The sequence below is a fragment of the Misgurnus anguillicaudatus genome, chromosome 9 (genome assembly GCF_027580225.2).
Source record: "Misgurnus anguillicaudatus chromosome 9, ASM2758022v2, whole genome shotgun sequence".
Taxonomy (NCBI): domain Eukaryota; kingdom Metazoa; phylum Chordata; class Actinopteri; order Cypriniformes; family Cobitidae; genus Misgurnus; species Misgurnus anguillicaudatus.
Genome location: NC_073345.2, coordinates 24,273,330 through 24,288,370, shown reverse-complemented (window position 1 = coordinate 24,288,370; position 15,041 = coordinate 24,273,330). Strand labels below are relative to the sequence as shown.

General features: G+C 40.1%; 2 protein-coding genes across 4 annotated transcripts in view; both read right to left on the bottom strand.

Moving 5' to 3' along the window:
• The window catches only part of LOC129424206 (uncharacterized protein C2orf81 homolog), a 24,115-nt gene extending 9,074 nt beyond the window's left edge, over positions 1-15,041 (bottom strand). Inside the window, exons 1-4 of one of the 3 annotated variants that reach the window (XM_055180807.2) lie at positions 14,804-15,041; positions 14,458-14,690; positions 14,049-14,258; positions 1,232-1,495 (exon numbers count right to left, since the gene is read on the bottom strand). In XM_055180807.2, the coding sequence (XP_055036782.2) occupies positions 14,067-14,258; positions 14,458-14,688 (423 nt within the window). In that variant the 5' untranslated portion in view covers positions 14,689-14,690; positions 14,804-15,041 and the 3' untranslated portion in view covers positions 1,232-1,495; positions 14,049-14,066. Of the gene's footprint in view, positions 1-1,231; positions 1,496-13,921; positions 13,963-14,048; positions 14,259-14,457; positions 14,691-14,803 lie in introns of those variants that run through there. The other 2 variants (XM_055180806.2, XM_055180805.2) reach the window with 2 other exon arrangements.
• LOC129455211 (paraneoplastic antigen Ma3 homolog) lies at positions 7,384-11,101 on the bottom strand. The gene is made up of 2 exons (XM_073871340.1): positions 10,836-11,101; positions 7,384-10,752 (listed from the first exon to the last, which is right to left on the bottom strand). Exon 2 carries the CDS (start codon positions 10,094-10,096, stop codon positions 8,414-8,416), a length of 1,683 nt encoding a protein of 560 aa, XP_073727441.1. The 5' UTR covers positions 10,097-10,752; positions 10,836-11,101; the 3' UTR covers positions 7,384-8,413.

Sequence of the window (15,041 nt, the reverse complement as noted above, 5' to 3'; positions counted from 1 at the left end):
AAATCAGAAAAAAATAGTATAAACCAATACATAAAGTGACATTCTAATGCAAGCACCAAATCTGGCCCTAAACCGAAGCGACAATGGTTTGAGGATGGGAAGGAGCAGTTGAGTGACCGGTGCGTGATAATCACACGAGAATTTGTTATACGGTCACGAAAAAACGCACACTGTAAAAAAAGAACTTTGCTGCCTTGGAATATTTTGTTGAATCAACTCAGATTTACAAGTCATGTCAACAGAAATTATTTGTCACAACTTATGCTGCGTTCCAGAGCCCATCCAGGCCAGTGGGATGTGGGACTTATCCTACCTCCAACTAGGAAAAGTGCACTGGAATGCCTGTCGAAGTGGAACCTCCTACCGGCGAACTTGGGGGAGTTCGACCTACCCCGACTTCAGAAAAATAAGTCGGAGGACAATGGCGGCGCCCATAGATCGCGTCGTCGTGAGAGGAAATCTTCAAGGAATAAACTATAAATTGTACTTCTCTGCTTGTATTGTTGTTTTAGACACTGTAATTTTAACACAACTTGTTTTTTATATTATGGCGTGAAATTATGTCGTTATTATCTGTTAGCATGAAGATACGGTAAAAATATACCAAGTTACTTAAGCGACATGCAGCGCTTTTATATAATGGCTCCAGAACACATTTGTAAAGATGATTAACTTGTTGTTTTACTGTAGTGTGAACTGCACAGTTCGGACCGACGTTTAGAAGTTATGTAGTCTGTACGAGCCTTAAAAAGACCGGTCGGTCGTCCATGTTTTTTGTTTACGTTCCACTTCAAATGTCTGGAACGCTTTGTTAGTAAATATAGTTGAGAAAAGTCAACTTAAATTTATAAGTTATAACAACTCACCTGTAGTTATAACAACTCATCTCTAGTCAAGATAAATAATAGTAAGTTGAAATGACTTGTAAATCCGAGTTGATTTAACAAAAAAATTTAAGGCAGCAAAGTTTTTTTTACAGTGCAGAAATTCGTGATAATATCACAAAAAAAGAATAAAAAATTTACGTTACTATATCACAAAACTTTGTGAGACTGGGTAGCAGCAGCATCACACACACACACACATTTTCATTTTTTCCAACATCCCATACACTGTACAAAAGATTTGTTGGTTCAATTTTAAAAAAGTGTTTGTGCTGACTTACTTTTTTAAGTTGAACCAACAAATGTGTAGATGTAAAAGCTGTATATTAGTGTAAATACTGAATATGCAATCCACTTTCCCAATCCAACCCCTAAACTTAACCCTTACAGAAAGACTTTCTGCTATTTAAAGTAAAATAAAAACATTCTGTTTGATTTATACATTTGTTACCTCATGGGGATCAAAACATTTACCCAAGTAATTACTGTTATTACATTTGGTCCTCATACCAATTACCAAGTACCCACACACCCACAGTGTCTCATAAGTTCCTGGGTTTGCAAAACAGGCATTGGTCATCTTATAGGAAATTGTGGGCATTTAGCTGTGGCTGTTGAAAAAATAAAGAACAATTATAAAAAAAAAACATGCGACAAATTGTTAAAAAATATATGAAGAGTTTGTTTCCAAAATGAGATTTTTGATTGTGCATTCCAACTAATATCAATTAAACTGCAGTTGGTTTGTTCTGATTTAAATCTTCATAACTAATAAAATACACCAATAAAACACAATAAAAACATAATAACATCATAATAAACATGTTTTGACAAAAATGTTAAGAACAGAGTTTTAAATCTCGTTTTGGAACCAAACTCTTCATATGTATTCTATACACTCTAAATCCTTTGCAGCTACCATTTATTAGAATCATTTCTTTTCTTTCATCACAAACAGCTGGGCAAAATAAATCTCTCCGAGATTTGAACTAAATGTCGATGGTGACATAAATTGTCAATGAGAAACCGCTTGTCTGCTCCCCACCCACTGCTCAAACTACAGAGAGGCGCTTGACATTTGGAATTCCTAAACGACATGGCCTTTCAGCAACGTGGATTCCCAAACAGATCTAATGTCAATCAAACACCCAGCATCCCAGACCCCTAACAATGGTATTTTGAAAGAATATATTTCATCTGAAGAATCACGACGGGAGCCATTCAGTCAAGCAGACATTTAAAATAATAACTTATCAATCCTTAAATGTAAACGTTCACGCTAGAGTGCAAAGTCGGTAGGTCGCAAACCTCGAAGAGATTAAAGGTTTGCAGAGGTGTAAAAAGTACTCAAAAATGTCACTCAAGTGAAAGTACAAGTACTGAGTGTAAATTTTACTCAATTACAAGTAAAAATATCTGGCCAGAATCATATTTGAGTAAAAGTAAAAAAGTACCACATTAAAATTGTACTTAAGTATTAAAAAAAGTAAAAGTAACAGGAAGAATGAAAACAAGAGATTCATGTTTAAGCTTTTAATCTCTAAAAACATGAAGTGAATGAACCACATACAAGGTTTTATCCTTTACAACTGTTTTTCTTTATCAAACTATAAGACTACTACATAATTTCCAACATGATCTCAAAGTTCAGTGGTATAGTCACAGAATTTTTTGCTCATTTATCTGTGTCATTGTCATGGATCTCTGCATTTTCAGTGTCAGTTTCACGTATTGGTTACACAATTGTTTTTCCTATTTTTAAACCATTTTCGCGTGGGTTTGGGGTTAGATTTGGGGTTTGAGTTAGTGTAACCCTACAGTGGTAGTTCTGCTTATGGCAGGCTAAAATAACCTATTGTAGGAGTTATCTTAAATCTGGATTCGATGAGGAGATTGGTTATGTGGTGATCATATGGCCAAAAGACTCACAAATTTCACTCCAAAAGAAGCACAGGACAATAGATTAAAGTTTAAATGTAGTTCTTGTTCTAATTATTTTTCTTATTTTCTTACTCAAAATTCAATAATTAGTTCAGTTCACACAAAATTAGTAACACTGATGTTACAAATTGGCCACAACTTTTGAGATCTCATAAAACAAAACAAAGGAGAAATATTAAAAAAAAAAAAAAAACCCTTGAGTGCACTCAAATAATTTAACTATTCAACTACCCCTTCAATACTTAGCGTCCATATCAAATCACCCAATGGAACCGTTGCAGCGCTGTTATTGAAGCAGTGGACCCGGAAAACGAACACCAGGGCGAACAGAGAAGAATCCAGCTTCAGTGGAAAGGACACAAAGGATCCAGGACGAGAAGAAGCCTAAAAAAAAACCAGTCTACACAAAAAAATGTGCAGACATTAACTAATGTTCAACTAAATGTCCTTTTTTCATCCATTCATCACTTAAAAGTCCATATTCTCGATAATACATCTTAAAATGAAAATAAATAAAATGGAATTGGACAAACAAAAGTACAATATTGGATAGTAACTCAAAATTGACTCAAAACAAAATTATTTCCTTCAAAAATGCATTTTTCATTGTACCAAGATTAGAAATATACAACAAAATGTACCTGTGAGGTAACATCCACTGCTATTGTAGATAGCCAGACTGGTTTTTTATCCACTGTAACATTGAAATGTAACTTTTTAGTCACTTCACCATTTTAGCTTCAGGCTAATCAACACAAAATGATAGTTTTCACTCACCAATATAACTTTGTTTACAACAGGTGTTGTCTAATTTTCAATGTGGTTCAACCTCAAGGATATATTTCACTCTCTAAATCAATTTAAATCTTAATATTTACTTCTGCTCTGGCTCAAGTTTTTTCAGGCTTTCCCCAAGGCAAAACAAATGCCAGAATCAGCAGAAGAAGAACATTTCATTGTGCACTGCCACCTAGTGGCGGACTAGGTATTGCACTTTACTCAAGTTTTAGTGTTGGTTGGGCAAAATTGACAGGGTTACACCCTCCCCCTCTAAACCACATGAGCCCCTGCATGTGTGTAAATCTGACAAGGTATCTAATGGTCAAGAATAATATCTTGGAGTTTCCCAAAAAACTGACTAAGGACAAGGATCAGGGGTTTCCCTAGCTCTTCATAGGTAAACTTGGGTGGGGGGTGTCTTTCTCTGTGTGAACGTCTGGGCTCACCTTGTTCTTCCCCACAAATAAATTCTGAGTGCCGTTTAGGGGTTACAGGGAAACTGTTCTGAGCATTGTTCATGTCGTGAGCTGGTGTCGGGTCTGTGACCACTGTGCTTTGCAATATTTCATCTTCTGGAATGTCTATGAGAACATAGTCACTTTGGGTTGGGGACTGATGGACAATTGTATTTATGTCAAGAGGTGCAACTGAGAAATCAGGAATTGGTTGGGGTTCTGGCGATTTGAACTCAGGAGCCATGGGGTTCAGAGAAGACTGAGAGTCACTGACAGGGATAACTTCAAACTCTTGCACATAGGGCCCCCATGTGGTGAACTGTGAAGGTTCATTCACATAGTAGCTATCATCCTCTTCTTCTCTGTCCGAATATTCAAATTCAACCTCTTGTTTTTGTTTACTCCTCAGGCGCATTTGAGTTTGTTTGCTTTGGGGTAGCACTGAATCAGGAGTAGTCTCAACTGGCAGAAATCCACATGGTAAAAGTAAGTCCCTGTGAAGTGTACGCTGAGGCCCACTTCCTGTTTCTGGCTTGACTACGTACACAGGACCACCATCAATCCGTTTCACAACGATATGGATGGGTCTTTCCCATTTATCGGCTAACTTGTGTTTGCCTCGAATGTTGACATTCTTCACCAAGACACGGTCCCCTTCTTCTAATTCAGCAGTTTTCACTTTGGCATCAAATCTGTGCTTATTTCTTTCTCCAGACTTCTTGGAGTTCTCTGCAGCCAGTGCATAGCTTTCTTTAAGTCTCTGGCGCAAGCTTTGGACATATTCCGAGTGAGTTGTATGAGTCTCAGTTGGAGGTTTCAGACCAAGTATGAGGTCAACTGGCAGAGTTGGCTGCCTGCCGAACATCAGCTCATACGGTGAGTAACCTGTTGCATCATTCCGGGTGCAGTTGTACGCATGTACAACAGGCCTCACAAAGTCTCGCCAGTGATGTTTGTCTTTCTCGTCAAGGGTGCCAAGCATGCCGATAAGGGTCCTGTTAAAGCGCTCCACAGGATTCCCCTGAGGATGGTATGGGGTGGTGCGCACTTTCTCTGCCCCTATCAGTGAACACAGCTCCTTGATTGTGTGGGATTCAAAGTCGCGTCCCTGATCACTATGAAGGCGACTAGGGAACCCATAGTAGACCAGGAAGTTTTCCCAGAGAGCTTTAGCAACAGTTCTGGCCTTTTGGTCTTTTGTTGGCACAGCTACTGCGAAGCGGGTGAAATGGTCAGTGATGACTAGTATGTTTCTAATGTCACGGTTGTCGGGTTCAAGGGACAAGTAATCCATGCAGACAAGCTCTAGTGGGTAAGTTGTTTTAATATTCACCATGGGTGCTGCTCTTTGTGGTGGAGCTTTTCTTCTGAAACAACGTTCGCATGTGTGACATTTCTTCTCAATTGATTCTTTCATTTTAGGCCAATAACATCTGGCACGAGCAAGATTGAACACACGCTCTGGCCCTAGGTGACCAACCTCATCGTGAAAGCCTTTGAAAGCTCTTTCTCTAAATTCCTCGGGTAAGACGAGCTGATGAATTTTGGTTCCTCTGTCAAAACACTTCCTGTAAAGGACATCATCAATGAGCTCAAGCTTATCCCACTCCCGAAGGAGCAACTTGACTTCAGGTGACTCAGCTTTTACACATTTGAAGTGGGGCTTTTGTCCTTTTTTGACCAAAGTGATGACTTTCCCAATTGATGGATCATTTCTTTGTGCTTCATACCAGTTTTCTTTTGTCATGCCAGGTACAGTGTCTTGTCCAGTATCAGTGAATAGATCAGGTAAGGAGGAGGCGTCAACAACAAGGGACTCAGCAAGAACAGGTAAGTGCATGGTTACTGAATGACGTTGACATACAGCTGAGACTGCATCAGATGAAATCTCCCCCTCTATAAGGCGTTTTGTCATTGAGTTGATCTGCTCTTTTTCCTGCAGGTACTCATAATCCTCTTGAGGAGCCGCTTGAGGTCTCCTTGACAGTCCGTCCGCATCACCATTAGCACGTCCAGCTCGATATTTGATGTTGAATCTGAAGGTTGACAGAGCCGCTAGCCAGCGGTGTCCCGCTGCGTCGAGCTTTGCAGATGAAAGGACATAAGTAAGCGGGTTGTTATCTGTCAATACTGAAAAGTCTGTACCATACAAGTAATCACAGAATTTCTCACAAACTGCCCACTTTAACGCTAGAAATTCTAGCTTGTGAGTAGGGTAGTTCTTCTCGCTCTTGGATAAGCCTCTGCTGGCATAGGCTATTACTCTAAGCTTTCCATCTTGAGCTTGATAAAGAGCTGCTCCTAACCCCTCACAACAAGCATCTGTATGTAGTACATATGGGAGCTTGGGATTTGCGAAAGCAAGTACGGGGGCCGATGTCAACTTTTCAATCAGTGTTCTAAAAGAGGACTCGCACTCAGGTGTCCACTCTGAGCCGAAGGGTGCTTTGGGGCTTATACCAGTGTTGGGTCTCTGTGTCTTATAAACTTTACCCCTCTTTTTAGGTGGATAATACCCAGAGGTGAGAGCGTTGAGAGGTCTGGCGATTTTTGAGTAACCCTCCACAAATCTCCTGTAATACCCTGAAAATCCAAGGAAGCGTTTCAGTTCTTCTCTGTTTCCAGGGCGGGGCCAATCTTTCAGAGCTGACACTTTATCTGGGTCTGTGTGAACTCCTTGAGCATCAACAATATGGCCCAGGTATTTCACAGAGGACTTGAAAAACTGACACTTCTCTGGAGATAGTTTCAGGCCATAGTTTTTGAGACGATGGAGCACCTTCAGGAGCCTAGCCTCGTGCTCTTCTAGAGTCTGGGAAAAGACAATGATGTCATCTAAAAACACCAAAACCTCGTTCAGATGTAGGTCACCAACACACTTCTCCATAAGGCGTTGAAAAGTGCTAGGTGCATTGGTGACACCTTGTGGCATACGATGGAATTCGTAGAAACCTAATGGACATGTGAACGCTGTTTTGTGTTTATCTTCTTCCACCATTTCCACCTGGTAATAACCAGACTTTAGATCCATCACCGAGAACCACCTTGCTCCACTCAGGGCAGAAAATGTCTCCTCGATGTTAGGAAGAGCATAAGCATCCTTAATAGTGCGGCTGTTAAGCTTCCTATAATCGATGCATAGTCTGATCTTTCCGTTTTTCTTCTTTACGACAACCACTGGGGATGCAAAAGGACACTCGGATTCCCTTATTATACCAGCCTCAAGAAGCTCTCAAAGGTGTTGTCATACAGCTTCTCGATCGAAGGTGTGTATTATCCTTGATCGTTCTTAGTAGCGTGTCTCATCCTGCACACGGATGGCATGCTTTACGGCGGTGGTATGGCCAAATGACAGCTCATCAAGTGCAAAAACCTCAGGGATGGAGTTCAGTTTTTCTCGAACACGTGTCTTCCACTCCTCTGGCATTGGGGAGTCATCCATATTGAATGAATGTTTGCTATTTGATGTTTTTGAATCGACTTGTGCAGAGGGGGTCATGGGCATCTCGCTTTGGACTGCAGATACTTCACCAATAATACACTTTGGAGGTAGGGTGTCAGTGTGATCTGTGGTGTTGCTGAGGACTACAGGGATCTTGTTTGAGGCTCTTGTGGTTATGTTTATTAGTGCACACTGAACAAACATCCCACCTGGCAGGAAGGAAAATTCAGAGGGTTCGATGACAAATGACATATTGGGATTGGCTTTTCTGACTCTAACATCTCCAAAAAGATACATTTTGTGTCTTGCCGGAATAGAGATGGGCTTTTCTCCGTGCAATTTCACTAGACAAGCTTTAGCTTCACTTTCGCGTACTCGGGCCACATGTTGGAGTAGTACTGCAAAACTGTCTGATCTTCTGAGAAACTTGGATTTGTCATAGCTTATTCCACGTTGGTATAACTCGAGCAAGACATTTGTGCCAATTAAGACAGGAACCTTGCTATTGAACTGGTTTTCGGGGACAATGAGTGCCAAAATGGACATTTGCTCTTCTGTTCCAGTAACATTCTCAGGGAAGGTTAAGTGGACTTCCACGTACCCCAGGTAAGGCACTACTTGACCCCCAGCCCCTTCGACTTCAAGAAGGTTGTGTATCGACTGAACAGGTAAGTCTGACATGTATTTAGAATGAAAAGTCTCTGAAATTGTTGTCACTTGGGATCCAGTGTCGAGAATGGCATCACATTTCATGTCTCCAATAGAGATGTTTGAAGTGCAACGAGGTCCCACAAGTCCAGGCGGCAATTTGCGGTGAGAAGAATTACTACTTCCAGAAGGGCACTCAATGTGAGTCATTGCTATGGGACATTCTTTGTCCTCAGCTCCTGGTCGCCCCAAGGCAGGAGCCTCTAGAAGTTTAAAGATGTTTTGTCAGCTGCCTGTTTGGCCCAGAATTTGCTTCGTTTTTCTTTGAGCTCTGCATTCTTTTTCCGGACGAGGCCTGGATTGGGTTCATAAGTGCACTTTGCAGCAATGTGGCCATCACCCCCACATCTAAAACAGAACCAAGGCTTAGGTGGTGTCGGAGATTGGGGGTTTGAGTCTCTATTGGAAGCTTGCACGAGTAAACTTTCAGTCTTAGCAGGCAGTTCACTTTGGGCTGGATGGCTCTGCACTCCCTCATGCCTTTCTCTTTCCTTTCCTTGCTGTATTAGCTTTGCAACCTGTATCCTTAACTCTGCAACTTCCTTTTCTAGTTTAGAATCTGTCTCGTGTTTCTTTGTTATAATAGGGGCAGCCTCAGGTTCGAATACTGGAATGCCCGTAACTGAATGAACATGTACAGCAGCTTTTGTGCTTCCAAGGTGCCTTTTCATGCGATCCATTTTTGCTGCTCTCCTTTCCTCCTCTGTTCTCAAAAGCAACAACAATTCTGGGAATGAGGGGGGATTGGGTTTCCTGTGTTCGAGCTGCAGGCCAATGATCAGACTCTGGTCCCAGCATCCCCTACAGAACTGCCGGAGTAAATACTTGTTTGACTCTGCAGCTGAAACTCCCCCTCTAGTTACAGCTTTGGTGAGGAGAGTCTGGAGACGGCCCAAATAGACAGAGGGTTTTTCACCTGAGTTTTGGTTAGAGCCCAGGAAGGTAGCAAATAGCTCCTCTCCATCTTCGACTACTCCAAATGCTGACTCGAGCTGGGTGAGGTAAGCTTGAGGGGTAGCATTCGTCCCAAGCGGCTTAACAATGTCCGCTGCTGGGCTGAGGAGGCTCTCCAATATTCTCCTTACTTTCTGTGAATCAGAGACAGACACGTCCTTAAGAAGTAGGTCTACCTGAGTACGCCAGGAATCATAATCAACTTCTCCATTTGGTTTTGGCAGCCGCCCCGAGAATGTACGGATCCTGCTTTGACTGTAGCTTGACGGTGTGGAGTCACTGCGAATGAAATGTTCAACAATAACTTTCTGGACATGAGGTGGGTTAACTGCGCCTTCATCAAGAAATGGATTCCTTGTAGCAGTAGTTGGGAAGTTGCGGGTGACCGCATCAATTGGATTAGCAATAGCATTGTTGGTTTGCATATCACCATCTGCACCGCTACGATTTGTGGAGACAGCAACAGAATTTTCAAAGGACTGTAGCTGAGGACCTGGGCTTTGTGGAGGGGCAAGTTCTGTCTGGTGCTGGGTACACTGCAGTTCACTTTGAAGTGTTTCCCAAAAGCCAGCTTTACTAATTTCAGCCAGAGAGCTCAATTCAGCTAAACATTTCTGAGCGAGTTCTCGTCCGAGTTCTTCTTGGCATAGCCCACGGACTGTCTTGACACACCAGGTAACTGTTGGATCATTGGGACTGGGCAGGCTACCTAGTTGTTCTGGGTCTAGTCTGGATATTGTTCGCTCTGTTGTGTATTCAATGAGTGCCTGGCCTTGGGGTTGTTCTGGGTCGTTGGGAACTCTGACTACTTTCTTAATATCCCCGTTAACTTTAAAGAACTCTGTAATGTCATCATCAGAATAGGCTTCATCTATGCCTGTGACATATAAACAACTAGGCCCGTGCACATTGAACTGATTGCAAAGATCCATTTTGCAATAACACGATCTTAGTCTATTTTACACACTGCACCAATCTCCTGGCTGGCTCGCCACGAATGTAACCCTACAGTGGTAGTTCTGCTTATGGCAGGCTAAAATAACCTATTGTAGGATTTATCTTAAATCTGGATTCGATGAGGAGATTGGTTATGTGGTGATCATATGGCCAAAAGACTCACAAATTTCACTCCAAAAGAAGCACAGGACAATAGATTAAAGTTTAAATGTAGTTCTTGTTCTAATTATTTTTCTTATTTTCTTACTCAAAATTCAATAATTAGTTCAGTTCACACAAAATTAGTAACACTGATGTTACAAATTGGCCACAACTTTTGAGATCTCATAAAACAAAACAAAGGAGAAATATAAAAAAAAAAAAAAAAATTAACCTTGAGTGCACTCAAATAATTTAACTATCCAACTACCCCTTCAATACTTAGCGTCCATATCAAATCACCCAATGGAACCGTTGCAGCGCTGTTATTGAAGCAGTGGACCCGGAAAACGAACACCAGGGCGAACAGAGAAGAATCCAGCTTCAGTGGAAAGGACACAAAGGATCCAGGACGAGAAGAAGCCTAAAAAAAAACCAGTCTGTGAGGTAACATCCACTGCTATTGTAGATAGCCAGACTGGTTTTTTATCCACTGTAACATTGAAATGTAACTTTTTAGTCACTTCACCATTTTAGCTTCAGGCTAATCAACACAAAATGATAGTTTTCACTCACCAATATAACTTTGTTTACAACAGGTGTTGTCTAATTTTCAATGTGGTTCAACCTCAAGGATATATTTCACTCTCTAAATCAATTTAAATCTTAATATTTACTTCTGCTCTGGCTCAAGTTTTTTCAGGCTTTCCCCAAGGCAAAACAAATGCCAGAATCAGCAGAAGAAGAACATTTCATTGTGCACTGCCACCTAGTGGCGGACTAGGTATTGCACTTTACTCAAGTTTTAGTGTTGGTTGGGCAAAATTGACAGGGTTACATTAGGATGTCACTTTAACTATTGGCTTATACTATTTCTTCCAGACTTAAACAATTGTTGCCTGACATTAGGGTTAGGAATTGGGTTTGGAATGTCATTTTATGTTACAGAAAGTCATTCTAACCCCAAACCCATGCGAAAATGGTAAGAAAATAGGAAAAAACTATTGAGTAACCAATACGTGAAACTGACACATAAAAGAAAGTCCGTGGTACACACCAAGAAAAATGCGGAGATCCATGACAATGAATTTTAGTATGCAACATGCTACTCAAAATTGTAAAACCTCGAATTTAACTTAAATTTAAGCTCTATCAAGCCTCTTACAGGCAGCCGATGCAGGAAGAGATGTATTAGACCTTGTTCACACTGTCAGTCCAAATCCGATTTTGGTGCATATCCTATAGGAATCCAATCACATTTAGAACGTATGAACGGCTAAAAACCATATGAAATCTGTTTTTTTCTAATTCGTTTCAGGCTACATCCAGTGGTGGTTTGAAATCCTTTTCAAATCGCATTTCCGGAAATCCATTTCAGTCTGACCGCCCTGATCACATTTGCGTAGCTTTTCAGTTACATCATGCTGTCATGTCACATAAAACACGTCAGACGTCGAGGCAGATTGTCGTGCCAGCGCGATGTCATTGCCATAGAAACAGTGCACATAATCCGGAAAACAGGACGCACAGATCGGATCTGAACAGTTGTGATACACAATGTGGACAGTGAGTCTGTCAAATTAGATATGCACCAAAATCAGATTTGGACTGACAGTGTGAACAAGGTCTTAGTCTTGATAGAGAGGCTGCAAACAGCAGGGAACGTGTCACACTTCATGTGTTGTCGGTTTCAAAGAAGCGAAAAAATCTTCAACATTAGATGAACTGTTGGCCAATTCCTTAGTGTGGTCCAAAGGCTCCAGAATAAATAACATTTAAATTAAACTGCCCATCAGCGCAATTCAATTGGTTTGATAGAGCAAGGGAAAATAGATCTCTAAAATAAAAGTACTTTTGACTGTAAATAAAATTGTAAGGATTAAAAAGTACTTTTTTTCTTAAAAAATGATAATAAGTAAAAGTATTGATTTTTAATTGTACTCAAGTAAAGCAAAAATCCCCCAAAATAATACTTAAAGGTGCAGTGTGTACATTTTAGCGGCATCTAGTGGTGAAGTTGCGAATTGTAACCAACGGCTTAGTCCACTAGTAACCCCTCGCTTTTGAAACACATAGAGAAGCTATGGTAGCCACCACCAGACAAACATGTCATTGTTGGAGACAACTTAGTAAAAAAGTTTGTCCGTTAAGGGCTTCTGTAGAAAAATGGCTGCACAAAATGGCAACTTCCATGTAAGGGGACCCTCAGTGTATGTAGATAAAAACGTCTCATTCTAAGATAATAAACACATAACGATTCATTATGAAAGGTTTTTATACACCCCTGATAATATAGTTTTGTATATTATTTAGCATTTCTGTCAAGAGATCCGTCTAAAAATTACACACTGCACCTTTAAGTAATCAAGTAAAAAAATTACTCAAGTACTTTACACCTCTGAAGGTTTGTAGGCTAGTAGGGAAAAACAACATTAAAACATTCTGAGTGTTTACTACTACTTTGCCCTACATTCATCTGTCATTTGGCTGATGTGTAAGTGAACAAATTGTGTGTGATGCCTTTATTCAAAAAAATCTTTAACAAAACTGAGAAAGATAAAAGTCAATTCCTAGACTACATTAAATTTGGTGGGTTGAAACTAATAAATACTGTTTGTGCTACAGTTTTGTGTGGTGAATTTTCTGACTGACTGCCTGAAAATACAAGACATCAAAATGTATTTAAAAACTGTTTTTGAAATGTTTAAATTTTTAATATATTTAACAACATTTTGAATAATAGCAAGCTGTGGTACAATGTTTTACTATTGTAACATCTGGATACGTTAATGAGCTGTTTTGTTTTTATCGAACATTTGGACTGTTAAATATCTGTACTTTGTACTAAACAAAAGTAAAAAGAAAGAACATATTTCTGTCACTTCAGTGCTTGTCTTTCAACCAAATTGTCAAACTTTTGGCACGCCTCGCCTTGTGTGTGTGTATGAGAACCAGAACATTACAGAGGGACAAACTTAAAAGGAAATATTGTTTAAAATTCATGAAAACATTCATGAAACTGCCTAAGGTTTTGGTGCAAAAAGGCGCCATAGGCAGCGGGAGGCAGACAGTTGATCTCTAAAAGACAACTGAGTAAATATTCATAAATATGTATGATGAGACAAATAAGGGGGTCATATGTCAATCAACATACCACAGAGATGGTGAGTTTAAACTAAATCTGAGAGCTAAAAATATGTAGTGCATTTCTAAACTATTGCGGGATTTTAAAAGATTATGAAAAAACAGAAGGTGAAGTTTTTATTGTGTATTTGCATGTCATGCAGACTAAATTAGGAAAGCCTTTGAATATTTTTTTTTGTGGGAATCAGAGAGTCACAATGTTTTGAATGTCACCAAGTAAAGACACTATATGGACTAGTGGCGAATGAAATTAGTATTTTAAAAAGGTAACATGAAAAATGTTGAACTGTTGACTTAAAGGTTACTAGAATGAAGCTACCAGAATGCCATTTTCCTAATCAAACAGTGACACTTTGTGGCCAAAAGAGTGAATTGCTGTAGATTAAAACTGCATATTATTTTTTTACTAAAAATTTTAATCATAGATCCATGCATGTAACAATATACATAATAATAATAAATGATTTCATAAATGTTTCAGTTGAAGCCTTTCTTAAGGTTTTGTTAATTAACTCGTAGCATCGGTCAGGAACTAAAGATGGTTGAAGCTTGTGTAGTTCTCTCAAGGCATAATGTACAGTACAATTTGTCATCCAAATAAGATGTTGATTATTATTCATCCACCCACAACCCATTCTTCCTTACCTATCATAAAGGTGTGTGTTATTTTTGAGCAGCATGCACCACAGGCACACATCCCTCAGCCCAAGAATCAATAGCCCCAGGCTGAGGTTCTGGGTCCTCTTTCCAAAAAGGTTCACGTTCTGGATCATCCCCCTCATCCCTCATAAGGAAAAGACATTCAAGCGTCTGCACCAGGTTATTTCGCGCCCACCAAACTGAGAAAGGTATCAGCTTCAAGAAATAAAGACAGTGTGTGAGCTAAATGAATACATTATAAAAGCTATTCTTTAATGCATGTGTATGACCTCACGTTGCTTTGTGTCTTTTTAAGTATATTTAAAAACAGATCATGATTGCTCACAAAGATTTTGCGGTAGGAAATATTCAATGAATAGTTAATTCAAAAAATGTATGTTGAGGAACAGCTCACCTGTCTTTGCAGATACACCTGACAGCATCTGTCCATCACACTGTCCATCACACTCGCTATGATGTCCACCGCCACCTCCTCCCCCTCCTCTTGTGTGATCATGTCAGTGAGGTGGTCGGCTGCCGTGTCCATAGTCTCTACTACAGGTTGGACTGAGGCCGGTGGTGGAGCAGCACTAACAGGACCAACATCGGTGCTGCTTTTGTCCGCACGTGATTTGACACGACGCATGCCTATACAAAATAATATTTGGCTTGAAGTAATGTTATACTTGAAGAACAGGTCGTGTGGTTAGGTACAGTTAGTCTACTGTAGATTTCGTAGAAGTTAAGACGAATGGACTCACCGAATTTAGACAGAGAGTCGGAGAGTCAAGGGAACACTTTCTCGTCAACTTATGTGAATAAAACGCTCATAAATGACAATTTTGTGTTGAGTTATAAAGGAATTGAGTTTGCCATAATGTCCATAGCATTTTAAAAATGAATCATTAGCACATTAACAAAAAATACAAAGCTACTACGACTCGCCCAGTTCTGTTGTTTACTTAGTTTGAGCTGTAGTTGCCAAGCAACCAGAAGCAC